Source organism: Nansenia antarctica, assembly GCF_963989245.1.
Source record: "Nansenia antarctica genome assembly, chromosome: 3".
Taxonomy (NCBI): domain Eukaryota; kingdom Metazoa; phylum Chordata; class Actinopteri; order Argentiniformes; family Microstomatidae; genus Nansenia; species Nansenia antarctica.
Window position 1 is genome coordinate 58,233,843 of NC_137688.1, and position 27,972 is coordinate 58,261,814.

Here is a 27,972-nt window from a genome sequence, read left to right on the forward strand (position 1 = left end):
GCCGAAACACCCAATGAGGTCGGGGACCACAACTGAAGATGTGTCGTACTGGTGGCACCACGTGATCATTGCCAAATTCCACTCCACCCAAGAGGACATCTCCAACTCCACTCAATTGTTGTGCTGAATATTTAGGGATTTTAACAACCAGTCCTATTAAGAATCCTTTTTAACATGTTCCTGGTCAGTATACAGTATACCCTGTGTAAGAAATGGGATGTTGAAGTACTGTTTCTTCTTTTGGCACTACACTCCAAAAGTTTAAATTTGAAATCAAACAATTACTATGAGGTTAAAGTAGAGATACGTCTGTGACCCCACCAGATGCTGGGTATCTTGGTGGTACTCTCCCGGCTTGTACTGCAGCCATCTTCAGTTGTTTGTTTTGAGGTCTTTTTGTCAGTCTTATTAGCTATCAGGAAATGAAATGCAATGCATGTTCAGTTGGATTTAAACTGTTGATTTTGTCAAGCCTAAGGTTTTGGCTCTGTTTCTGTTATATTCATATTGTATAATGGCTTCCTTGACTTTCATTGACACCTCTTTGGTCCTCATGTTGACAAACACCAAATAGCAAAGAATCAATACTACACATTGACAGCTCTCTTATGCCTGCACAAATGATGTGACCTGACTTAACACCTGTCAAGCCAATTGTCCCATTACTTTTGGGTACCCTAAAATAGGGGGACAATGTAATTGTCCTGTAATTTCTGAATGGTGAAACCAATATGTACACATATACCATCAAATAAAAAAGGGGAATATCTTTAACATAGTAATTGTTTGATTTCAAATCCCATCTTTTGGAGTGTAGAGCCATAAGAAGAAGACATTCTTCACGGTCCCATTACTTACACAGGACACTGTACTCCACTCATATCTGTACTCCACTCATATCTGTACTCCTGTACTCCACTCATATCTGTACTCCTGTACTCCACTCATATCTGTACTCCACTCATATCTGTACTCCTGTACTCCACTCATATCTGTACCTTTCACTGTACTCCACTCATATCTGTACCTTTCAGTATAAATATGGGAGCATGATGCTGTAGAATCCTGACAGACAACTCCCAAAAGGAGGAACAATTTTGATATGCAGTGCATCACAAAAACTAAGGCAAATTGTGTGCTCTTGAATCTCAGTTTGTTTAATGCTGAAGATCCATCCACTCACATTGGGAATAAATTTAACAAGCACTGACTACGCAACTCATGAGAAGAACTGGGATTTTGAAAAGAATGTATTTTTTCCAGACTGGTGGATATAATTTACAAATAACAGAAATGTTGCTACACAACTCAGAAACATAAAAATATGATGCAAAAGAGTAACAGTATATTCTGCACAGAACCTCCTGAAAAGAGAACTTAATTGATGGACATAACTTAATTGATGGATGATTCCTCTAATATAGCGCATCAAAAACAGTGAATTACAAAGGCAGCGTAAAACTCCAGCATATGTACATGTTTTTAATCAATACAAATTTAAATTTTTGTTTTTGTTTCTGTTGTTAATGGAAGGAATAGGACCGTTTTAAGAAATAATGGAGGAGTAATCCAGCAGCGTACAATCAGGATTGGCCCCAGCAGGCTTGCAGGCGAGACCAGGCCGGATGAGCGGGACCCAACAGGACCATGTCAGAATAAGAGCATAGCAGCGCCAGTTCACTTCAGGGGCTGACAGGCAGGTTCTGCACACCTAACCCAGCCGCCTCTCCCACTTCCTGTTCTCCAGGGGAGCCTTTGGCTGAGCCCTGGCTCGCCTCCTTCTTGTCCATTTCTTGTTGAGTTTGGATTTTTAGGATAAGGTCCTTGATTTCTTCACGCTTCGTCTTCATTCGTTGCTGTGGGAACCACTCTGCCAAGTTCACAGGAAGGAAAAAACTTGGAAGTGGATTCTGCAACCAGAAAAAAAAAAAGTTGAGGTTATGTTAATACTGCAGTGTTTCCCCTAGGTTTGCTGCCTTGGGGGGGTGGCATGGACCGTGGCATGGACCTCCCCCCTCAGGGGGTAAGACCCTGCGACATACCAGCGTCATGTCCAGGGGGTGTACTAACTTGTACATTAAGCCGCCTCACGCTACGGAAACAGGAGATAGGCTCCTTCCCTATGGGCCATTAGGCTCGAGAACCATCGGTTCTCAAGGTTACTTACTTATGTGGTCTTGACTACCTGTCCACTTTCTCACCTGGTTCTTGCTGTCTCTCTCTCTGGTGTGCCGACACCATCCTGCTCTCTCTCCTTCTCTCCCTCCCTATCCTCCTCTCTCCCTATTTTGCTGTCAACCAAAAGGCAAACATAACAACCAGAGTATTTATAATCTAATAAGAGGTATAAATTGATCCATATCAATTTATAACATAATTATAATTGAATATTGGATTGCTGTGGGCAATGCAGTCAGATAATGTCATTTTGACATTACTCTCTCACCTGGAAAAAAAAACATGTCCAACTATAAAAAACTGACATTTCAAATGCTTCAATCCACTGTCCATGTACTGTAAATATGCCATTATGGTATTACCATGAAGCCCAATTCTAGCAGAATAAGAAAGATAGTATATCTAATTTAAGTAAAATAATAAAGTGCATCCAGTTAGCTCTTTAGCTGGCAAGTGTGCAGCAGACTAGCTCATCTAATCACCTCTGAGCTAGCTAGCTAGCTTGATAGTTCTTTGACACTATTTACACAATGGAATTATAGTCATTGTCAAGTGTCAGTCAGACACTTTCTAGTCACAATAATAACGACCAATTTTAACCAACTTTCTCTGTCAGAACACTCAGCAATTATATTTGCTAACGTTTCAACTTGCTTACTTTCTATCTGAAAACATCTCACCCGGCAAAACCTATCTCGCGTCGCGCGCACAATGTTGTATTATTCTCCAGCGCGGCACAGCGCGAAGCGAAGTGTGGAGAGATAGGTCTGGCTATGCGAGACTACTGGCAGACTAATGTTACCAACGAGCCTAGGGGCTTGCCACTTGCCAGATTCGGTTTGGGTGCGTTTAAAAAACGCGGATATTTTAGCTTGTCAGATGTTTGGTGTTTATGTCCGTAATAATTCCTCTTTCTTGGGGGGGCGGGTGGTTCCGTTGGGGGGGCGGCCCGCCGCAGTGTTAGGGGAAACACTGTACTGTGTAAATTCACTCCCGCGAAAAATTCCTAATGATCTTCCAAATCCATACTCTTTAGCCACTTTTAAAATCCCAATTCAAGGGAACTGCCAACAGATCTAAAAGTGGCTAAAGAGCATTGAGTGGTGTAACAGATCAATGTCCATTAAAAGATCTGACGTTGAGATAGATACCGGACCTGGGTGTTGAACCAGTCACCTGAGTAGTCTCATATCTCCTCAGCCTTAGCTCTCACCTCAAAGAAGCTCTCCACATACTGCAGGATGTAAACTCCACAGTCACTGAAGTTATCCTGCTGAGGCACACGTGGGCTTGAGCCCTTCATCACGTCCTTCCCAAAACTCCGCTGGGATCCCTTTCTCACCTCCCATTCCACCTCCAGGTACCTATAGACACACACACACACACACACACACACACACAATCAATGCCTTTGGTGTGTCTGTGTAAGACTTGCTTGCGTATAGGTTCTTAAAGGCAACCTACATGTATATAAAGTGCAGAGTGAAAGTAATTACTTACTCTCGTAAAGTTTTCACTACGGCGGATCTAGGAGGACCACGTAATGAGTCCATGATGAGGATACAAGGCCTAGGGAAAAAAACAGGATATTTGCATGATATTGTACATTTCTTGAAATAGCCTATCACTTCATTGTGCAACCATACACACCACACCAGGTAAGACAAAGCTTAAAGTAGAGCAATAGTGCCATCTAGTGACACAAAGATGACAGAACACAGAAACACTCACTGTTTGCAGAGGGTGGGCTTGGCGGTCCACCCCACGGTCTCAGAGCTGGGTGCGTCATCAGCAAGTGCACCATCCTCACTGCATTCATCCTAGACAAGATAAGATCAAATGAGGAAAAACAGCATTATGTTTAAATATATGAACAATCACAGACATACAGGCTGTCATGATAAAAAAAAAAGTAAAAAAGTAAAAAAGTAAAAAAGTCCCAACAAACACTGAAAATAAGGAAAGAAAATGTAACCTTTACCTGACAGGAGCTTTGGTCATCTGAGAAGGTGTAGGTGTCATCATGTTTATCCGGTGATGCATAACACACACTGATTCTGTGCAAACCACCTGAAAAACATATTTCAAAGGCCTGTCACCTCACATTTACTCATTTCCAAACCAGTTCCTAAACTCACCAGAGACTCACCAGTGTAGTGTGGCTGGGCTGTGAACTGTCCATTCACCGTCACTCCAGGGCTCTTTGGAGGCTCATCTCCCCCATTAGGACAGGCAGAAGCAACTTTTGGCTGGTCACTGTTGGAGTGGCCCTCTGGGGAGGCCTCGGTGGCATTGAGGTATGGGTGCTCCGAGGGGGCGAAGTGGTCCTCTCCGTCTGGGGACAGTGGCCTGCAATGGTCTGGAAAGCAGCACTCCTGTGCTGGACCTGGAGCAAGGCCTGAGCCTGGAGCTAGGCCTGAGCCTGGAGCTAGGCCTGAGCCTGGAGCTAGGCCTGAGCCTGGAGCATGGCCTGAGCCTGGAGCATGAGCTGAGGCTGGAGCATGAGCTGAGGCTGGAGCTGGGCCTGGAGCCTGGTACAGAGGGTTGGGCTCAAACTGAGGGCCCTGAAGGCCTGGGAAGCAGATCACTGCCAAGTACCAGTGGGCTCTGAAAGAAGGAAAATGGAGTACTTACTCAACTGAATGAAATAATAAATGAAGCCCTTTCTGTCTATTAGTTTATTTAAAATACCACTCAACCCAGTATAAACCTAAATGCATTTACATTTTGAGTAGAGGTGTAACGGTACACAAAACCTTCGCTACGTACCGCGGTTTTGAAGTCGCGGTTCGGTACGTTTTCGGTACAGCAGGGTAAACATATATATACAGTGGGGAGAACAAGTATTTGATACACTGCTGATTTTGCACGTTTTCCCACTTAGAAAGAATGTAGAGGTCTGTAATTTTTATCATAGGTACACTTCAACTGTGAGAGACAGAATCTATTCCAGAAAATCAAATTGTATGATTTTAAAGTAATTAATTTACATTTTATTGCATGAAATAAGTATTTGATACATCAGAAAAACAGAACTTAATATTTGGTAAAGAAACCTTTGTTTGCAATTACAGAGATCAGACGTTTCCTGTAGTTCTTGACCAGGTTTGCACACACTGCAGCAGGGATTTGGGCCCACTCCTCCATACAGATCTTCTCCAGATCCTTCAGGTTTCGGGGCTGTCGCTGGTCAACACAGACTTTCAGCTCCCTCCAAAGATTTTCTATTGGGTTCAGGTCTGGAGACTGGCTAGGCCACTCCAGGACCTTGAGATGCTTCTTACGGAGCCACTCCTTAGTTGCCCTGGCTGTGTGTTTCGGGTCGTTGTCATGCTGGAAGACCCAGCCACGACCCATCTTCAATGCTCTTACTGAGGGAAGGAGGTTATTGGCCAAGATCTCGCGATACTTGGCCCCATCCATCCTCCCCTCAATACGGTGCATTCGTCCTGTCCCCTTTGCAGAAAAGCATCCCCAAAGAATGATGTTTCCACCTCCATGCTTCACGGTTGGGATGGTGTTCTTGGGGTTGTACTCATCCTTCTTCTTCCTCCAAACACGGCGAGTGGAGTTTATGCCAAAAAGCTCTATTTTGGTCTCATCAGACCACATGACCTTCTCCCATTCCTCCTCTGGATCATCCAGATGATCATTGGCAAACCTCAGATGGGCCTGGACATGCGCTGGCTTGAGCAGGGGGACCTTGCGTGCGCTACAGGATTTTAATCCCTGACGGCGTAGTGTGTTACTGATAGTTTTCTTTGAGACTGTGGTCCCAGCTCTCTTCAGGTCATTGACCAGGTCCTGCCGTGTAGTTCTGGGCTGATCCCTCACCTTTCTTATGATCATTGATGCCCCACGAGGTGAGATCTTGCATGGAGCCCCAGACCGAGGGAGATTGACCGTCATCTTAAATTTCTTCCATTTTCTAATAATTGCGCCAACAGTTGTTGCCTTCTCACCAAGCTGCTTCCCTATTGTCCTGTAGCCCATCCCAGCCTTGTGCAGGTCTACAATTTTGTCCCTGATGTCCTTAGAAAGCTCTTTGGTCTTGCCCATTGTGGAGAGGTTGGGGTCTGATTGATTGAGTGTGTGGAGAGGTGTCTTTTATAAAGGTAACGAGTTCAAACAGGTGCAGTTAATACAGGTAATGAGTGGAGAATAGGAGGGCTTCTTAAAGACAAACTAACAGGTCTGTGAGAGCCGGAATTATTACTGGTTGGTAGGTGATCAAATACTTATTTCATACAATAAAATGCAAATTAATTATTTAAAAGTCATACAATGTGATTTTCTGGATTTTTGTTTTAGATTCCGTCTCTCACAGTTGAAGTGTACCTATGATAAAAATTACAGACCTCTACATTCTTTCTAAGTGGGAAAACCTGCAAAATCAGCAGTGTATCAAATACTTGTTCTCCCCACTGTATATATTATATATATTTTTCATTATTATTAAACAGTGGTTTAGTGAACAAACAGTGGGTCTTCCTTTCTTAATTAAGAAAGTAGGTGCCTTGGATAAGTCGTGGACAACTGTAGTTTGTGCTTGTTTATAAAAGGCTGGTCTGATTTGCTGGCTGAAATGTGGACGAGAGGGAACTACGTAACGAGACTCGATTACCTTCAACATAATGTTTGAAATCTGTGTTCTTGACAACGGGAGTATGGTCCCCTGCTATGTTTGTTATTGCTTTGGTCTGAATTGTTAGCGAGAGGCTACTTAAATGCCATGGGAAACGTCCGTTTTTTTCTTGTACCTGTAATGTTCACATTCGGGTGATGCCGTCTCAATAAGTGAGCAAGTTCGACGTACAGCCACCCGATCGCAGTTGAGCAATGCTAGCTTTGGTCCGATCCGCCTGTCTTTGTCCATCGTCATTGTAGGTAACTGAGAAACCGTAATTTCCCCAAACAGGAGACTTAAGCGATGCTGGAGGAACTTCAAGCTCTAGTTTAAGCTACACTACTAACAATCTCTCTGTGGTGTGTGTGTGCGCATGCGTACAGGCTGAGATTACTTCAACACACAAAAAAGTTCTGTGCATGCAGTGGGTAAAGCTGCATTCATTCGGTACACACGCGAACCGGACCGAAAATCTTCAGTACGAATTTGTGAACCGTTACACCCCTAATTTTGAGAGAAGAAAATTAGTGACTCACGACTCGTTTATGGGAACAAAAATGAAGTCTTTCTGGAACAAGTCCACATGTCGAGTCCATGTCTTCACTCTGTTGTGCTTCCTTTTTTGTATCCTGGCAACCAGAGAGAAGAAGAGTGTTATTTTAGCGCATAACTGACATTTATCTGAAATAAGTTAAATCTGGGCAGAGGGGACTCACGGCAGATTAGTTGCATCTGGAACATTCCTCCTCTCTCTCTGGTTGAGTCTCTTGTAAAAAAAGGAGCTGAATACGTGACTTCTTTGTGCATCTTCTTTTTTCAACTTCTCTAAAACTAAATATCTAAGGGGAGACATTCACACACATCAAGACTGTTATTCCACTATACATGCTAGAGAAAATCATCCAAATGCAATCAGGAGAGCGCTGTTCTCCATAGAAAACGTGACTTCGGAAATGAAAAAGTGAGTGAAGCAAATGACTCACTTCAAATAAAAGTCTATGATGACGTCGTTTAAAAACTCTCCATCATTAAGGCAGTGGAGGTCTTCGTTAGTCACAGTTATCCCCCCCTTGGCCGGAGGAGGGGGGTACACCATTAACCTGGAGGACAATCATCCAAACATTAGCAAATGGACTTATATAGCGCCTTATTCCAAAGCACTTTACAATGGCCTCTCATTTACCCATTCACACACACAGGGTTCCCACACCTTCTGAAACATCAAATTCAAGCACTTTTCCCTCAAATTCAAGGACCCAACACTAAGACAGATCTAGATGAGAATTTATATAATAGGAACTATCCGCTCACAGACAACAATTTAAAAAAAGAGGCTTTTGAATGTAGAGGCTTGAACACTAGATGGTCTCTTGCCTTCTCTACCACAGCACAGCACAGACGCCAGCTCTACCTCCTGAGCCACATCCACCCCATCAACATTGAGGTCAACAGAAATACATCCTTGTGTGAAGAGGACAAATGTGGAGAATCCCCTCTTACTTTAGGATTGGTCCAGTGAAGGTGGGGTGGAGCTCAGCCATGTCATCGTCCTCGTCGTCAAAGTACGTGCCGGTCTGCTGCTGTGTAGCCATGCGCGTTTGTACAGGCTTGGTCGGTGTGTTTACCTTCCCCTGCAGGGAAATGATGCACAGAATAGCTCTTGGTCAAGAGATCGTTTAAAAAAAGAGAAGGCTCGTTAAACGGCATTCTTATGTGCAGAGAGCACACCTTTTCTTTTGTCGCTTTGTTATAATTCACCAATCTGCTGTTGGCCTCGTCGAAGGAGAGTTTGGTTGGGAACTCATCCAGGTTGTTAGTCCGGCCGATCTCTAGTAGGATCTCCTCCAGGATCATCTGGTCCTTCATCGACAGCCCGTTCTCAAAGATCAGGACTATGTACTTCTCATCAGTGTCTGAGGAGAGAAGAGACAGCAACAAGACATGTTGGACAGTGTGCTGAAAGCGAGCGAAGCAAGTGGAGGGGAAAGAAAAGAAAGACCTTTCTGAAGACAGAACTAGTCAATCATGGCAAGGGTTTCTAAACAACCAACCACAAGAAATTCATGCTGCAGAATACTGATCTTGCAACCGTTTTGAGTTTTCATATCCATATCTATATGAGCAGGGGGGCTGTTCCACGAAGCGCGATTAGAGCTAATTCAGACTAGTTTTGATAATTCGCAATCATTTCAGATCGAGTTCCGTTCCATGAATGTGGCTCAAATAATTTGGTGCTTGGTTGCAATGCAATTTACGGTATGGTTTAAGTAAGATTAAGTAAAAATGTCTCACAGGTGAAAACTAAAGTCCCGAACGACAGTTCCGTTAAGTGTCTGTTTGGGAATATTAGTTCCCACCTTTTACCAGATAGATAGATAATTAGATATTTTGATACATAGTTTGATAGTGTGCTAGATAGATAGATAAATAAAATGGTGTTTGGCACAGGGGTTAAGGCAGCCAGCTCCCAATCAGAAGGTTGCTGGTTCGATCCTTGCCTCAGGAGAGAGGGGTTGATTTTAATTTTAATGTTTATTTTCTTGACATTTAAGCCTTCATGCAAGTCGATTTACAATAAATGAATGAATTAATGAATGGTCTTTATTGTCATTGCTATAGTACAGGTACCAAACAACGAAATTTGGGAGGGGTGGCTCCCCTGGTGCTAGGAAAGAAAAGAAAAAAGAAAAAAAACAAGAAGTGAAAGGAGCTGGTTTACATAAATAAAGGCTATGTACACTATCCACTATACTATACTGTACAGATAAAACGACTAGGGTTGTCATATTGCACATAGTGTTATTGCACATTCATTTAACATGCATGAACACTTGTCAGGGGTAGGGGTAGGGGTGGGCCTAGTGGATAGTGAGTTGGATAGGTGATCTGAAGGTCATGAGTTCAAATCCCACCTGGGAACACCACCACTAGTGTGCCCTTGAGTAAGGCACTTAGTCCTAAGTCTCTCCAGTGAATCCTGTAATCTCTAACTGTAAGTTGCTTTGGGTAAAAGCATCTGCTCAATGGTCAACATGATTACCTTTACTATTCTCACCAACTGCTCTACTCACTAGGGGTGCAACGGTTCAGTTGGCCCACGGTTCGGTATGAACCTCGGTTTTTGGGTCACGGTTTCGGTATGTTTTTTTTTTTAATGCTACTGTTTATTTACAAACTGTTACTTTACTTTATTTTGCTTATACTTATGGAACTTTAACATTTAGATACATTCCAGAATATGACTGGTATATTGTATAATATAAATATATCTAAACAAAAAACACTTTCAAATGTAACAAGAATACATAAAACACTTTCAAATGTGACTTGTTGTTGATTGGAACTAACTACAGATCGTAAGCTTTGTTCACTAGTGTATTGAACCGTGGAAGGCAAACCGAACCGTCCGTAAAAAAAACGAGAACCGTTGCACCCCTACTACTCACCGTTCCCGGCACAGTCATACCACTGGCCTCCCTTGTCCTGGGACATGTTGAGCTGGGTGCGGAGCCGCAGACACTCCTCGGGGGTGGTCTGAAAGAAGAGGACCGGGAGCTTCCTGACGTTACACCACTCACAGCTGATCAGCTCTGAGGCCCGCAGGCTCACCTTCTCCAGAGTGTCCATCACAGGGCCTGGCACAGGGACACGAACCAGTTACCCCACATTGCATTCACCACATCACTCTCTATATAGTCACTGACAGTTCAAGACAAAACGTGTAAGACATTACATTAGATTAGATTGATTAGACATTCATAAGGTGACCCTTACTTTCAGTTTCAAGTTGGATGTGATCAATTGTAAACTGAAAGACAGAGAGGATGATTAGATGATTTAACAGTGGTTTATCAGGCAATCAAAGCAGCTTTGAGTGTCGCTATAGGAGCAACAAAAGCTCTTGGCAAGTTGTTTAGATTTATATCAGAACGTATCAGTAGAAGGTGGCAAAAGAAAAGGGCCATAGTACTTACGACGACTGGCTTGGTCACCATCCTACGGAGGGTCCCTACTCTTACACTCCTGCATTCCAGGATTATGCTGCCTAACTGGTACGGGTTGGTTCTAGTTTTTTTCCTTGGTGGGTCATCGGGTACTTCAAACTGAAAATTAAACAGATGCTCAGCTGTGAAACCTGCTGCTTTATACCATTCATTATTAGGATAAATCAACATGTCAAAATCGACCAAATATTCCTCTACAGCAGTGGTTTTCAACCCTCTCCTCGGGGACCACCAGCCGTTCCACATTTGATCTGTTCCACCACCAGCACACCTGATTCAACTAATCAAGTGCAAAGCAATTATGATGTGTACTTGATTAGTTGAATCAGGTGTGCTGGTGGTGGAACAGATCAAATATGTGGAACGGCTGGTGGACCCCGAGGAGAGGGTTGAAAACCACTGCTCTACAGGGTATTTGGGTTCACCTGTAATTGGTTAGCATCTAGTCAGAAGCAGCATATTTCTCAAAGGTACACTTTATGATGAATACACAGAGCTATAATAATTACTCCAAACTGCAGTATTTTCAATTTTAGTCTATCTAAGGGAACTCCAATTCTAAAAACAAAACACGCAATGATATTGCTGCCAAGCAAAACAGCACACGAGGTTTACTTGAGAGAACAGAATCATGAACATTGAGTTCTCAAGGACATGTAACTCAACATTATTAGTCATTGCTCATTGTAGTCAGAGACTAGTGCCAGTTCTATTTTTATAATGTACAGAGAGAGAGAGAAAAACTGCTGAAAATGAAAAAGCAACAACAGTGCCTGTATGCTTTCTCCACAGTAGGGAGAAACTGTGACAAACATACGTCTTTCATGCGGGGTCTCCTGGGTATTGAGATTTTCGTATCGATGTCAGCGAAGAACTCAGAGTTGATCTCCTCCCGCTCTCCAGTGCTCTTCACCGCTGCCTCTACTCTGCCCCCAGAGGGCGCCGGTGAGGAGTGGGCCGAGTCAGCGGGCCGAGGGGAAACGCTGTCCAGCCTGTTGACACTTCCTGTGCTTGCATTGTCAGCCTCTTCCTCCTCGTCATCATCACTGGACAGGACAACTGAAACACAACATTGTAGCCATCCCTTACTGACCAGATCCCTTACTGACCAGATCCCTTACTGACCAGATCCTCATGGCAGAATTATTTTTTGCAAGATTCATGTTCTGATATGCAACGTAGCTGGCAGCACTGGGATGCAGCATGCGCAATCCCGTGAAGTACCCATCAGGGCATTTAACCTGCTACATCAGAAATGTGAAGAGTTGTGCATGTGGACGCAGAATAAATAGCCCTCCTGGTCTGCTTGTGCAAGGAACATCAAACGTATCAATTCCTAACGTTGAATTTCTTGTCCTGTCAAGTCTGATTATCTTTTGGGGTTCATGGAGTTGGGGGTTTGTTACCTCCAAAAACGACTGTATGTTGGTTCATCAGCTCCTTTTCCTAATTTTCGGTTGCTGCTAGCGCAGCTGGCTCATTGTCTATGCTTCACGCACGCACTGGTGTAGCAGGTAACGTTTCACTACAATAGGAGTCTATCAACTCTGTCTCACAGATGTAGATTTCATCGCCTGTGGTTTGGCAGACCTGTTAAGACTTATCAGCCAGCGGATGAGACTGTGTAACAGACAAAGACTTATCAGCCAGCGGATGAGACTGTGTAACAGACAAAGAGGCCGGTTTCAAGCAGGTGTCTGAGGTCTGTCACCAAAAACGCGCTGTACCGTTAAATTAAATTAAGAATTTGTGGAATGCCTTTGTTTACTACATAGCAACAATGATAGTGACCTGAAGTGTCCTAATAGTAGGAAGCACCTCAGGAGGCAGGTGAAGAGTGGGTGGGCCGTGGGACTTACTGGGGTCGTTGAGCTCGTGTTTCTTGGCCGCTGCGGTCCTCTTGCCTTTGTTAGTGTTACTGTTAGTGAGCCTGGCCCCGCAGCAGCTGGAGAGCACCCCCACTCCAGCGGGCCGCCCGTTGTGCTGTAACAGGGGGCTGCCCCTGGTGATGCGCACCGGCACTATGTCCATGCGTGGCGGGACCTTGCTGGCGGAAGGGGAGCTGTAGAAGTTCTTGTTCAGCTGCAGGTTTGGTCCTGGGTAAGGTTGAGGCCGGATCGGCGGTCTGGGCGCAGGAGCTGCCAGCTGGACTGGGTGGACAGGCCGGGGGGCCTCCGGTATCAGGGAGTTCCCACAGTGCAGACACTTGCTATGGTCTTCACTGGGCATGTTACACTTACCACACACTGTGAGGTAATCATCTGGGCATAGAGGCTGAAAGAGATACAAGAGACATTTTCACTTCAGCGGGTAGCTTAATTTGCCTGATTGCTGCTGTTGAGTGTATCTGCTTATTCATCAGGCTTTTTAAAGAGGTATCAGCTGGCGGAGAAATACTGTACAATAGGCTGTTTTCTATTCATTTGATATTCATATAATTGTAAGTCTGGTTCGAAGGTGCAGCTTAGGAGTAGGCTTATATTGTTGACTAGTGAGAGGAGTGTGAGAGGCCATGGGGGGAGAAGCTCCAGTCCTTCAGGCAAGGGTCAGAGTCCTCCCATATAGCAAAGACAGCATGATAAACAATAAACTCTACCACAGTGGTGTTGATCATCAGATGACTACTTACCTCCACAGCCTTGACTGGTGAGGGGTAGCTACAACAGCCCTCCAGCGAAGTTCTCCGCTTGTTCTGGATTCGTCGTTTGATGTTCGTCGTTTGATGATCGTCATTGTCTAAAAAGGCACAAAACAAGAAGAGGATATGTGACTCATCTGTCATACAGTAGCCTCGTACACAATAACAACTGGGTTAAGCAGTAAGAACCTGGGCTTCATGTTAAACGCAAACCAATAAGCGAACAGTGAAGAAATCGGCCCTGAAAAACGTTCATGTGGCTGCGGTTTTCCCAAGGTCAACTTTGCAGCACCACATGTGACCGTTCCCATGTTATTTCGTGCGGGAGTGGCCTGTTCCACCGTGCTTGATTAGCCTGTGTGCTTGTGCTGTGTTGTCCTCGCTCTGCTCATCTGCGGCAGCCAGGCCCTCCTTCCTCTCAGAGGAGCTTTGCGGATTAATCTGTGCGGCCTGCAATCCCCGCCTCTGGCAGACACAGGCGGGGAGGGCTCAGCACAAATCTGCATCCCCCCGCAGACACACGGTCGGCTTTCACTGCCTCTAAGTGCACACGCCCGGCCGCAGCTCCCCCAGCCACCCACACCCCAGTCGCACATCACATCCTGAGAAAAGCATTTTCCCCTTTTTCTCCTTCGAATCTTTTATAGAAAACATGTCACCGCGTGAAATCTCTCTGCCGAACACACCGGGGCCAACAGACACAGTGGATGTAGGGTTAAAGCTGCTGTATACCTGGCATCTCTGGACATGTGAGGATGATGCTGTCTACTTCTACTGCTTGGATCTGCTGGGGGATGGTTGTGAAGTCTTTTCTGAGGGAACAAGGTCACATTTTTGGTCAGAGCGATCGAAGCATTATTGTCATCACAGGGTAAACCAAATTAAAATCAGCAGCATGTTGTTGGAGATAAGCAAATGATGCAATATGTGTGCATGAGGAGGAGGGATGCCATTTCACAATTAAATATGGTTGTGAAACACAGCACACGGAGTACCCATACACACTACCTTTAGAGTACCCCACAGAGACAGACGAATAGGTGGTGGATGCAGGGTGAGGGTTTAGTAAAAAGCATTATTAACACACAGGACCACAAGCATCACTCGTTTGACTACTAGTATTATCTCAAAGACACAGACCATCCAGATCACTACAGTAATGTTGCTGCGCAAATCAGGGCTGAGCAAATCCACTGAATAAAGAGTCTTACCTTTCCTTCAAGTCAAGGTTGCTTTAGGGTGGTAAATGGAGAGAGTGTCTTACCAATTGAATCAATCTGTGATCAATGTCTAAATGGGCTGCATTTCCTAATTGATGACAATTTAACAAAAGCATTACTGAGTAAATGGTTCCAGCCTGTTTGGGACTAAATCCCCCTTAATGAAGTAAAGGAGTAAACAGTGAGATACTATTTTTATGTCTAGACCACTGTGTTATCATTCCTACCTTTGGACAGGTTTTCTTATTGGAGAGGGAACGTGGGTGTGCTGAAAGGATCTCCCTGGTATAACAACCCCTTGAGATGGCGCTTGGCTGACGATTAAATAGTCGGTTCTGTTAGGCATCGGCGACGACGTTGCTACCGTGTGTGGGATTTCACTAGCAGACGGGCAAAGGGAGAAAGGGAGAAACAGCAAGAGGGTTGTATTGAGCACAGGTTCCATTTGTTCATTGTGACGTTCTGTGGACCCGAGCGATACATACAAAAATAAAGGGACATAACGAAGGGACAATACCTTGGCCTTCTGCCAGGTCCTAGTTTGTTTACTGTCCTCATGTGATTATTTGCCCTGTTTTCATATGTTTTCAGAGGATCCACAGAGGAGAAATGCCTGAGCGTGGGAGACTGGTGGAGAGAAACAGAGGGAAAATTAATCAAGAGAATCTAATAATTCTGCTGCGTACAAACATATGTCTTAGATAACGCTGAATGAAAGAGTGAGTTGGGTACTACCAACTGAAAACGCTGATTTCTTTTTGCACACTGTAAGCTACAACGTTCTTGCATGGAAACACTCTATAATAACATCAGAATGTTCATCAGATTAATTGCATGTATAACAGTGCCGTCTCCGTCCAATGTCACAACATGAACTTCTCCCCCATGCCAGTCTTGAGCATCAGCCCCAGTCTGCCCTTGTAAATGTTGGTAGATGCCCGGGGTCCTCTGGGTCTTTGGCCAGATGAGAGCCTGCAGCCTGCTAAGAGAAACAATGCCATGAATGTGATTCATGAGGAGGCGAGAGCCCGGCTTAGGGAGGTTCAGTACCTTCCTATCCTCGGGGCAGGACTGCTGCTGTCCGTCCATCTCCTCCATGGTCACCACGGGTGGGCTGGGAGGAGGAGGGGAAAACAGCAGTGAGAGAAAATACCTTTTGTGTGCTCTTAAAACACTGGATAAAATCACACTTGGGGGGCTTACATTGGGCTATTTCATGGTGAAATGTGTAACAACATATTTATGTGTGGCTAGTTTTGGCACCACAGTACCACAATACATAAAGCCTACTATCAACAGATTAAATGAAAGAAAAACAACTCAATTAGTCTAGAGGAGAGAATAAGACTAGAATTTCGATACATCTTTATAACAATGACTTTGCATGCAGACAGTGTGTGTGTGTGTGTGTGTGTGTGTGTGTGTGTGTGTGTGTGTGTGTGTGTGTGTGTGTGTGTGTGTGTGTGTGTGTGAGTGGCCGTGTCTGTATTGTCGAGCTAGTGGCAGGCTTTCAGGTGGGAATACTAATAGAGAGATGGCATGGGGTCTATCTGTGTCTCAGAGATACGGGGGGGAAATTGATGCAGTGCAGCGCTGAGTGCTGAAATGAGGTCCGGAGAAGTGCTTACTCATGTCTCCTTTCCTCTTCACTGTCATCAGAAAAAGAAAAGCTCCAGTTCTGCTTGTACCCGCCATCTCTCCTGGTCTCTGATCTATCCAGAGCTTAAATATAAACCACACTCACATCAGTTCACTGATACCGCATGAGACCAAAAAAAAGCCATCAGCTGAAATGATCATTTTGTACCAAGAGTCTCATTAATCATTTCAACTAGATGACTTGATTTATACAAATCATGGTAAGAAAAACAGCACTCAAACATCACTCTGATCCTTTAAGACCTTTAAAACTACTCTGATGGGGAGCTGAAGCAAAGCTAGCATTTCTTCAATAATGATGGCAGAAACATTACTGGCTGGGAACAGAAGAGGTGGTCAGGAAGCTACTGTAGCCACTTTTGGGATGCGTGTTGACACCCTGTAGTTATTGCAATCATGTAATTGTACCCTTATCAATGTCTGGGGTAAGACATGACACCACTGCACAAAACAAGGCTATTTCAAGGTAGCAAATAGACTCACCGGTCACTACATTAGGTAGGCTACACCTTGCTAGTATCAGGTTGGGCCCCCTTTTGCCATTCAGAACTGCCTTAATTGTTCATGGCACAGATTCAACAAAGTGCTGGAAACATTGCTCAGAGATTTTGGTCCATATTGACATTAAGCATCACACAGTTGCTGCAGATTTGTCGGCTGCACACCCATTATACGAATCTCCCGTTCTACCACATCCCAAAGGTGCTCTATTGGATTGAGATCTGGTGACTGTGGAGGCCATTTGAGTACAGTGAACTCATTGTCATGTTCAAGAAACCAGTTTGAGATGATGTGAGCTTTGTGACATGGCGCGTTATCTTGTTGGAAGTAGGATTAGAAGATGGGTACACTGTGGTCATAAAGGGATGGACATGGTCAGCAACAATACTCAGGTAGGTTGCGTTTAAACAATGCTCAATTTGTAAGTGTATTAAGAAAATATCCCCCACACCATTACACCACCAGCCTGAACCGTTGATACAAGGCAGGATGGATCCATGCTTCATGTGGTTTACGTCAAATTCTGACCCTACCATCTGAATGACGCAGGAGAAATTGAGACTCATCAGACCAGGCAACATTTTTCCAATCTTCTATTGTCCAATTTCAGTAGGCCTGTGCAAATTGTAGCCTCAGTTTCCTGTTGTTTATTGACACAGGGTATATACAGGAATCTTGAGGTTAATTTCAATACCTTTCTAAGACTTTTTAAAGACCTTGTCAATATTTTTCCAGACCTTACCGCCACTTCGAGGTGTAACCGTTTACATCAGTGACACCTTTAACTTAACAGTTTTAGTTTGCAATAGACTAGACCATTATCATACAACACAATTTCTGGTTCATCTTTGTTTTTTAATAAAACTAATAAATTCACAAACTTTTACTGAAAGCTTTTAGGACTCAAACTCTTTGGACAGAGTCTAATTCAGAAAAATACCAACAAAATTCAAGACCTCATAAAATCGTGATAAGACTTTTTAATACTTATTAAGGGTCTTGATTTTCCCAAAATGTATTTATCAACTTTTAATACTTTTCAAGACACCGTGGATACCCTGTGACAGGAGTGGCACCCGGTGTGGTCTTCTGCTGCTGTGGCTCATCTGCTTCAAGGTTCGACGTGTTGTATGCTCTTCTGCATACCTTGGTTGTAACAAGTAGTTACAGTAGTAAGTAGTAGTACTAGTAGTAGTTAATTTTAGTTACTGTTGCCATTCTACCAGCTCGAACCAATCTGGCCATTCTCCTCTAACCTCTGCCATCAGAAGGCTTTTTCGCCCAGAGAACTGCCACTCACTGGATATTTTCTCTTTTTCATTCTCTGTAAACCCTAGAGAGGGTTGTGCAGGAACATCCCAGTAGATCAGCACCTTCTGAAATACTCAAATACTCAAGCCATATTTACCTTAATAGACTCAATGAGAAATAATTCAATGGGAATTTTGAATAGTGCATCTAGCGATTACATGATATGCAATGCACTTCCAGGCTCTACAAAAGCTCTGACTGAATAATTAGTTTTCTCAAAACCATTGTTAAAGTTGCAATCTGTAATTCAAATAACAACAAAGCAGGCACCCCACTCCCTAATTTTTTTGTAAACAGATGGGGAATGGGGCTGGAGAAATGGGGCTGGAGAAATGTAACCACTAGGGCCTAGGCTGCACGACGACAAAACGACGGTTCGTCAGACAGCACCAAGGTTCGGAGGTTCCCGAACGCGGTGTGAAAGCCCTATGAGAGTATTGTGAGGTGTATGTTTTGCTCTGCCCAGCACTATTTGCTGAATCAAATTGAGGCCCTAAATAGTCTTATTCAAAATGCAATAGCAAAGTAAGCTGTGAAACTGAGGATGTGGCTATGGTACGAAAATTAACCACTTCAATATACCATATCCAACACAGTCAGCAAGAAGTCTTACAGGTAGGTATTGCATGCCAATCTTAGCTCAACATAGAAAGTAACTCATATAATTAGTTCCCTTTCCACAGCACTGTGAATACCCCCTCCATGCAACCCCAGTAAATGACTGAGTCTTGTCATAGACAGAGCAGTTAGGAGAGCTTTGAGTTTTGCTTGGTGGCTTACTTTGACACAGTCACTGCAGCTTTGTTTCCTCTGTCTTGCCCCTCTGCACTCAACTGAAGCCAAAGTGCCGCAAGGGAGCTCAAACCAGTCTATGCAGAAGATACAGATAGACAGCCTATGTCCGCCTAGCTTACAAACCGTGCACTCACATTGATAATAGAAAAATGTATGTAGATGTTCTGGCATTTACCTTTATAAATCCATGTTTCATTTATGTTAACACATTAATCATTTCAGTTTTCAGGACAAGATGTAAAGTTTTACACTTTTTACCGAAACGTCAGTGATTAATATGCAGTGATTTTTGCAAGTAAGCAGAGTTGCATGGAGCCTTTCTTTAAAGTTGATCAAAATGCAGGCTGAAATGGTAATTGATGGAACAAATAAAAGAGTAGCCTAATTGCAGTCCAGGACAAGTAAATGTTACATTTAAAACCACAAATCACAATGGAACGGGTTGTGCTGTTAAATGACTTGACTACAGCTGTGACTACTAATACGTCCTTATATGAAGTATATTGCTTCTTCAATTTCACATAATTGTGTCTCAACAAATGCTTGATCATGGAAAAATCCTTATTTCTCCATGTTCATTAGTGGTACTTGGCACTGACAAAGAATTGCTTAGGCTACTGTTTCAATGGTCATCATGGGGGTTATTAACAATAAATAAATACGTTCTACAAGTCTGTTCGGGGTGCTGTAATAGAACCTCAACTCCCCCACCCCCAACTCTTGTCTCTCGTCTTGACACAAAATTTGAGAAGCCACATTCCACACTGACTGGCATGGTGCTTTCAGAACTAAGTCGATTTCAGCTGTGTGCTCGTTCTTACTAATTGAAGTTACCGAATTAGTGCCGAATGTGTTTCTATACAAGGCAGAAACGTTTCTTTTAAAACCACAAAACATTATGCTTTGTCCTATAGCTTCCAAGCTATTTACAGGATGATGAACTCCCACGACTCAGCATGCTGCGGTCTGAAATGAAGTCATTCCTGGCTGCATACATACCCTTCGAATGCAGATGAGAATATGCATTGTTTACATAATTCGAATGATCGTGTAGCAAATTAACCAGTCAAATCTACAGTGTGTGTTTAAACCATTTTCATATGAGAGACAAAAGAACATGTAAAATACTTGCTAGCTATAGCTATCACATAGCCAGCCAACTGACAGGAAGGCCTGTCATCAAATTGGTACTGGTTTGCAGCTAGCTGGGCCCTGCTGACTGTCAAATACTAGTCTGAGCATTTTCTTCACAAGTACACTATGCATATCTAACATGTGTGATTAGTAGGTGTCAGTTAACTAGCTACTCGGAAACAGCGAGACGCATTCAAAGTACAGAAACACGAGCCAGGGTTGCGTCTAGTTGGCAATAGCATGCTCGCTACGGTGGCTAGACTGATAGCCTTCTAGCAAATTGAACATTCACTTTGCAAATGTGCCATGACTAAAATTCACATAGAATCGTACTGCATCAGTAGAATAACAAGATGGGGTTACTCAAGGCATTTAAAATGCGACATGTCTGTTTGTTGTGCGTATCAGACCCTGGCTAGCTGATCACTGTCAACAATGTAGCTTAGCTCTTCCGTCTGCTATGGGTGAATCAATGCAATAGCGTTAGCTAGCTAGCTAGCTAGGTGCCATGTCTGCTATAGCTATCCCACGAAACATGACTGGAACCGAAATTGAGGCACGCGTTCACTTGATAAGATATCTTTTTTAGAACACACGAATCTGGAAATGCTGTCGCTTACATAAATAGCCCCTCGCTGCCTTTATAAACGCTCACGCCTTACCGTCAAAAAAATAGCTTCTATTGTGGGCCATGTTTATTCCATGTTCTCTCTCAGATGATATGGTGTTTGCGGCTCATCAGCGACCAGAGGGCTCCGCGACTTGGCTCTAGTCGGTTCCACGCACAACGCACGACATTGTGTCGATTAGCTTTTTTTTTTTTTTTTTTTTTTTGCAGTTTACAAATCGACCCCGATGGTCACTTGGAAATATTTGCTATCTAGTATTTCTAATATTATTCCAGCGTTACAAAATAAACTCGTATTATACCTTTGCTTTGGTTACAATGAACCAAGGAAGGTCGGGATCAAGGAATTGTCATTTCAATATGCCAACCACTTCAGAGTAACAAGAGTGTGTGCAACCAAGTGACAGAGTATGTGATTTTTCTGACTGTAATAACCGTCAAGTCTGTTTGTCTTTTTCCCCAAACATCTCAACTGTGTTCTGTTCACACCACATAGTAATGCTTCACATTCCCTTACCAAACTGCATTAGTTACAATAGCTGCTAGATGGCGACAATGTTCCAACATGACAACAACCCCACCAGAGGACAGAGTGCTGTAAAGCTGTAGCACTTGGCCTCGTTATTACTGATTTATAATTGACCATGAATTAAATTGTAAAACATCCCTTACAACGATGTAGCCCAATCTGTTACTTGGATTTTATTTACATTTGGATGACCGCTCTCTGCTCTCCCTAAGTGAGGGAGGTGCGCACGTTGACAGACAGTCGTTCACTGAGTCAGAATGGAAGAGACATATATTTCCACAATTTGCAGTTGTTACCCTTGAATGGCTGCTGATTATTGTAATAAGATGCAGGTATTTCTTTAATGCATCCATCCACCCCCACAGTAAAGGGTTTACGTCAGAGTGTTTCTCTCTTCACGTATTTAAAATATTAATTGGTTGAATTGTTGGTATGACTAGGATCAAGCAAGAAGTTGGAGAACATGATATGATATTCATATTATGGATACATTTTTATGGCATGTACCAGACATTTATCATTGGTGTGTGATATTGAGTGTGAAAGGGTCTCACTGATACACAATGCACAAATGCAGGCTATGATACATTTAATAGTAGACTAATTCAATGTGGTATCCAAAAGTATACAGTGACTGAAGTTCAAGTGAGGTTATTGCATGCATACATTTAAGTTAATTAGTTATTTCCAAGTCTATTCTGTACTAACTGCTGATGAACAATTTCCTAAGAGCCATTTTATGTGTCAAAATCAAACACCAACCACTCTTCTGTCAGCTAATCATTATGTGTATTCCTTACAGGCATTGCACACATTATATTACAGCCCAATAGATTATTATTTTGATTGGCTCATAATGAAAATTAGCAAAACCGATGTTTCACTTGATTCATGTTTGTAATAAGGACTGATTTTGCCTGTTTCCAGACATATAAAAGAAAGGAAAGAACCCATCTCCTGTGAGACTAGATATAGAAGTGTAGAATTCAGTACAGTGTATCCAATGTTGTTTTTGTTTTCCTTCCCAATAAAACCTGACATGGACCTTGATTTTACATGGACATTAAACACCTCCCCAAAATAGGCCTTGTTGCTATGTGACAGAGAGCTGGCTACTGCTATTTAAGTCTGTTGAGGACCACATCAAATTCAAAATGTATTCCAGTATCTCACAATGGAACTAACCAGCGTCTCTCTGTTAACAAAAACTAAATTGAATAACCTAACTTTCAGTTTGATTCAGCTTCAAGTGGTGTGAGAGACTGTCCTTGTTGTTGATGGCAAAAACATGATTGAACAGAACATTCAGTACATAGGTTGACTTTAACAGTACATAGAAATGACTGTTGCCCAAATGACTGTTGTTTTGGGGGAGTAACCCCAAAAGATAAACATCTTGTACTCTGATAACTATCTTGGAGCATTAGCAGATGCAGATAAAGAGGGAGCCTGACTCAATTATGCCTCTAATGAGCTGCTCTTGGATTTCCACTTATTGACTTATTGTACATTAGCAGTGCATAGTTAGACTGTATGGAACATAGTGTTCAAGTATTTTCAAGCAGATCAAACACCACATTTTTTTGTGTTGAAAACAAGAAAATTCATCAGCTGTAGCAAGAGTTGACATTCAACATTTCAATCGACCCATCTCATGTCATAAAATGGTGAATGTTTACATTAATTACATGAATTGTATGTGAATATCAACTCCAAACATACTGTAGTAGTGACAATATAATTGTGGAGAAACTGCAGTATTTTATCAGCTCCAAATCCTCTATCCACTAGATCACTTAATGAAATACTTAGACTTTGAAACAGTTAGGTCACTTTCACAGTCATGTATCAAATGACTCATGTTAACCACAAGTGAAACACTGTATTGCAATGTGAGGAGGACCACCGGCTATGGGCTTAAAATATAGAATGATCCCTTTGAAACAACAGCATCTTTTAAACAACAGCGTCTCTCATACAAACTTTATGACTCCATGTGGGTGTGTGGATGTTGAGATTCAAGTATTCATTGTTCATAATATGAATACATAATATGATATTATAATCTCTGTGTGAATACATCTGTGTCAGTGGTATTGCATCGCATTGGGTGTAGATGTCATCAGCAACTTAGCACCTGTCAGAAGTTCCATATCTCGATTATCTGTAGAAATAACTTGTTTTGTAATTATATTTAGTTTAGAATAATTATAGCAAAATTTGACAATTGTGTCATCGGTGTTGCATGGTGATGCTGTGAAGTTTTACTCACAATGTATATATTCTTAGACACCACTACACTACTAGAAAGAGGAGCTATTCAAATTGCCCATGTTCCTAACCCATTGTAAATTGCACTGTGAACAAGGTAATCAAATACAGTCTACGACACTTTGGTGTCAACAGTGGTGTGTTTGTTAAGGCTAGACGGTTACTCTTTAACACTGCAGCAGCAAACCTCACACAGAAGGGGATCACTGCTTCTCCTTTATAATGCCTTGTTTTGACATGGTTTTATTGGGAACAAATGTTCTCATATTTATTGCCCCTGATAAATCATTTTTGTTTGAAAAGCCTTACTTGGGTCTTGCACAGTGTCAGTGGTCTATTCCATCTTGGGAAAAATATGCTGAGCCAGTCAATAGACTAATGTCTAACTACCTACAGTATATTAAAAAACAATAAATTGAGTCATTTTGGTGCATGTCCACATATTCAAAAGGTTGACAAAAATCTGGTGATCAGAATGTATTTACCTACAGAGTGTCTTGGCTCCAGAGTATATTGCAGTGTTACTTGATGAAGCAGAGTACTGAGTGGTGGCTAGCCCTGCCTCTGGCGGGAGTGGTTGAGCTGGCCTTCCCCTGCTACAGAGTGGGAGAGTTCAGCTGTCAGAGGGGCTTGGAAAAGCCTCCTTCAATCTGCTCAGCTGCTAACAGCCGAGTGACTGAGAACAGCAGTTAAATATAGCCCAGACCCAGCTCAGCTCCACACTCTCCTGCCCAGGAACAAAAGGGAAGAGAGGGTCCTCCTGAGAAAGTTTATCTCAACTTCTCTCCTCAACACCATCTAACTCTGGATGCTTCAGGAAAAAACTGACTTCTCTGAAAAGTGGTAATTGAGCAGTAGCTGACTACCTCCTCTTAGTGTGGTCTCTTTCTCTCTCTCTTTTAAAACTCTCACACAATCCTCTCTCTCTCTCTCTCTCTCTCTCACACACACACACACACACACACACACACACACACACACAAACACTCACTCACTCACCAATCATCCTCTCATTGTGTGGAAGACTCCGCTGGGCCAAACTTTGGGAGAGGACAAAGCTTGGTGTTTATCTTCAGATGGCTCTTGCATTGCCTCTGTAGCCTTGACAGGAAAGAAGAGGACAAAAACGTTAAAGAGAGAAGAAAGAGGATAGAGGAAAGATATATTTTTGACAGACACTGCCAAGATAACCAAACATATTTTTGAGGAGAGACTGTTTATACTTTGGGACTCTCAGCACAGTAACTCAAATACAGTATTTCACCTTTGACCCGTCACCTCGAGGACAGGTAAGAAAGTATATTTTCCTTTGTAATTCAATATGAATATTTGTTATTCTTTTCATTTCGAATACCATATCAACTGTTTAGTATTTTATTAATGTACTGTGTCTACTGAGAGATACTGTATGTAAACTCAGATTTATTAGCTGTTACAAAGTCATTACAATTGCTTAAACAGACATGCAGTTTATTTTCTGTACTGTGTTGCATTGAGTCATTTAATGGAGAATACACCCACTAACCCATGCGTGACGGTTGACTCATGAATGGATCAGTGTGCAGCACATTGTGGATCAGTGAGTGGGGAAAGAACATTACTTATGTTGCCGGTCTGACGTCCTGTAAAAGACTCATTTCAGGAAATGGTACATTAGGAGGCATTCATTGATTACATCTTTCACCAGAAGATTGCTTTAGCGCTGTCTCTAGAGGAGGTATTAAAGGTATTAATAGCTGAGTAACAAAACGCAGAGAGAGAGGAAAATGCAAGTAATAAATCAAGTCTTTTTCAACATAGTATTCATCTCTTTTAGCGATTTAAAAATAAATAAATCTGTTTTGGAAACCTACAGTAAAGACACAAGCATTCCTCAGATAATGTAATGTCACCCCATTTAGACATGTTCCCGTATCAAAACAATAGCCCTCCCTGCGGACTTGACTGCGATAAGGGGATCCATGAGAGACCCCCCTTGTTTGAGGGCACACAGTGAACAGAGCCACTCTCCCACCCCCCCAGTGTTGTTACAGAGGCAGACAGACGTTGGTACCAGACCCACATCTCTGGGGACAGCAGGCACGTTCCATTAATAACTTTTTTCCACAATATATTTCCAAATATTTTCCTGTGTGACGATACAATACATGTTTACTGTCCATGCGTACTTCAGTGAAATGTCATAATGTAATGTCAGTGGCATAAGAAACTCCACGGACATCCTCGAAGTAGAAGAGTTAAATGACCCATTGTTATTTGAAATAGATACAGCAAGTCCGTTTGTTGCCAATTATCTTCTTTCTGACAGGACTAAGAACAGCTGGGATGTTGTTAACAAAAATCTCAGAGGGCAATTATTATTTATTAGGATTACTCTGGTGCAAGCGTACAGTCCTTCTTAATCTCCATTCACAAGCATGAATGAGTTTGGAGTGAGCTGTCCATGAGCGATTACTGATACTGTATGTCGGCTAGTTATTGGGTTTTATATTTGAGCTCCGAAAATTGTCCACAAAATTGTGACGGTGAACGCCTCTCGTCCAGCCTGTATCTCAGATTCTCATACCGCATTTCCCTGTGCTCTTGTAAGTTCTTTGGCAGCATTTCTTTTTAAATCATCTGCTTTGGTTTGTGTCTGTGTCCTGACATCAGCAGCAGCCAAAGCCCAAGTGATAAGACAGTGAACCATGAGATCACTTAGCTAATTCAGCTCAGCCAATCTCAGAGTGAAGGAAACAGCAGTGCCTCTCCTCATGTTTGGCTTTATAACAACCTGACTGTTCCCATGACAGCACAGCATGGAGAGATGGATTGCATTTGTTTAGGTGCTTTCCTTCTTACCCACTGACAAGATACACAAAACACTGAGATAAGAACTACAGATCATTATGTACACTTTGGGAGAAACAAATCACAAGAAGATTTGAAGAAGACATTTGAATTAATAATCTATCGACAGTAAAAATGAGAGTACTGTCTGTTGCAGGTGCTTTCACCTCCCAGAAGGTTTTCATAAAGTGATTTCATAACATGATGAAACATGCATTAGCATTGTAGAGGAAACAAAACATTAGCACTGTGGAATCTTACATCCCATATCAGGCAAGCCTGAGACTGAAGTCATCTTACTGCCCACACACTTAGGAGCTGAAGGTGTGGTGCATGAAGAGAAGGACTGTTAGGCCTCAGTCCAACCCCATAGTGATGTAGGGGAGTACTGGGCCATCCACACACAATGTCTCTGGATTCCTCTCTCATTATCACCTTTAACAGCTGCAGAATAATTTCCAGGCCTCACCGGTAGACCCTGATAGTTGGTCAGATGGGTTATTTTTGCCATGTTAGCTGAATACAGAATATTAACCCAACCCAATCGTTAAAACAAAGTTGCAAGCAAGATATCTTGTACTAATATTATTAGTATAACTAATAGTTAATGATGCAAAGCTATGTAGGTTGTCTACTGAAAGTATTTACAATTAATCTGTGAGAGGCCCTCAGTGCAAGAATAATGTTCTTCTCTTCCGACTCAGGTCTTTGTCCTGTCCTTTTTCTTAAAGGCTATGACAGGATGTGTCTGGTGGCAAACTGAACACTAAAGAGTTGAGTGCTTTCTGTCTCAAGCCGGAAACAGATTGTTAATGGCAAAGAATATGACACAGTCAGCAGTAATCTATTCCTCTCACATACTCTCTCACTGACTCTCTGTTTACATCCACACTATTTGGCCATTCAGATTGAATTAATTCCGAATGAACATTCCGAAATAACTGTTTATATCATAGCAAATTCAAGTGGGCTTTTGGAGGTAACTGTTTACATATCCTAACCTACCGAGTAATCGGACTAATGCTCAGTGGCCTTTGCTTCATACATCTCTCTCTCTCTCTCTCTCTCTCTCTCTCTCTCTCTCTCTCTCTCTCTCTCTCTCTCTCTCTCTCTCTCTCTCTTTCTCTCTCACTTTATGAGGGAAGTGACTTCATCCTCATTCCATCAGAAAGGCATTTGAGACTGGCCTGCTTGAGAACTACATCTGGCCAGTGATGTCAGTTTTCTGGACCCGTAACCACTGATTAGTCTCAGCACAGAGGCCTGTGAAGATTGCTGAAACTTGCTGATCTCTGCTGATTCATTTTCAGTAATGACTGACCTATGGGAATTTAATTGGATTGTGAGAGACATGATCATGGCAATATGATGTCACATTTGAACTCTGGCACAATCTACATTTTAGTTTTTAATTACATGCTATATAGTCCCATTCTTGCTATATAGTCCCTTTCTTGTAAACCATTTTAAATTACATTTTATTCCTCCCATGCTGCCATTTACTTCACATTGTTATCACATTTTAAAATGTAGTCCTTGGCCTCACCCCTGACTTTGTACAGCATACAGTCTGTCTTCTGAAACTAATTTCCCTGCTTACTAACCCCCCTGGCCTGGTCTCTGGTTGTGTAGAACATTGAACCTGGCC

At 42.6% G+C, this 27,972-nt stretch overlaps 1 protein-coding gene across 2 annotated transcripts; it reads right to left on the reverse strand.

Annotated features, from left to right (window-relative positions):
• Positions 1–1,214: 1,214 nt before the first annotated feature.
• On the reverse strand, positions 1,215–16,316 carry senp6a (SUMO specific peptidase 6a). Of its 2 annotated transcripts, none has more exons than XM_080527829.1 (22): positions 16,296–16,316; positions 15,718–15,781; positions 15,185–15,294; positions 14,895–15,047; positions 14,180–14,259; positions 13,439–13,545; positions 12,669–13,083; positions 11,627–11,868; positions 10,780–10,908; positions 10,580–10,613; positions 10,252–10,440; positions 8,564–8,718; positions 8,306–8,436; positions 7,789–7,905; positions 7,522–7,644; positions 7,342–7,434; positions 4,328–4,785; positions 4,160–4,248; positions 3,910–3,998; positions 3,679–3,747; positions 3,392–3,542; positions 1,215–1,910 (listed from the first exon to the last, which is right to left on the reverse strand). In XM_080527829.1, the coding sequence occupies exons 2-22, from the start codon at positions 15,763–15,765 to the stop codon at positions 1,683–1,685; spliced, it is 3,210 nt and encodes a 1,069-aa protein (XP_080383955.1). In that variant the 5' UTR covers positions 15,766–15,781; positions 16,296–16,316; the 3' UTR covers positions 1,215–1,682. The 2 variants fall into 2 exon arrangements, with proteins under 2 accessions (XP_080383955.1, XP_080383954.1); XM_080527828.1 differs by having other exon boundaries at positions 8,534–8,718.
• Between the last annotated feature and the right edge of the window lie 11,656 nt (positions 16,317–27,972).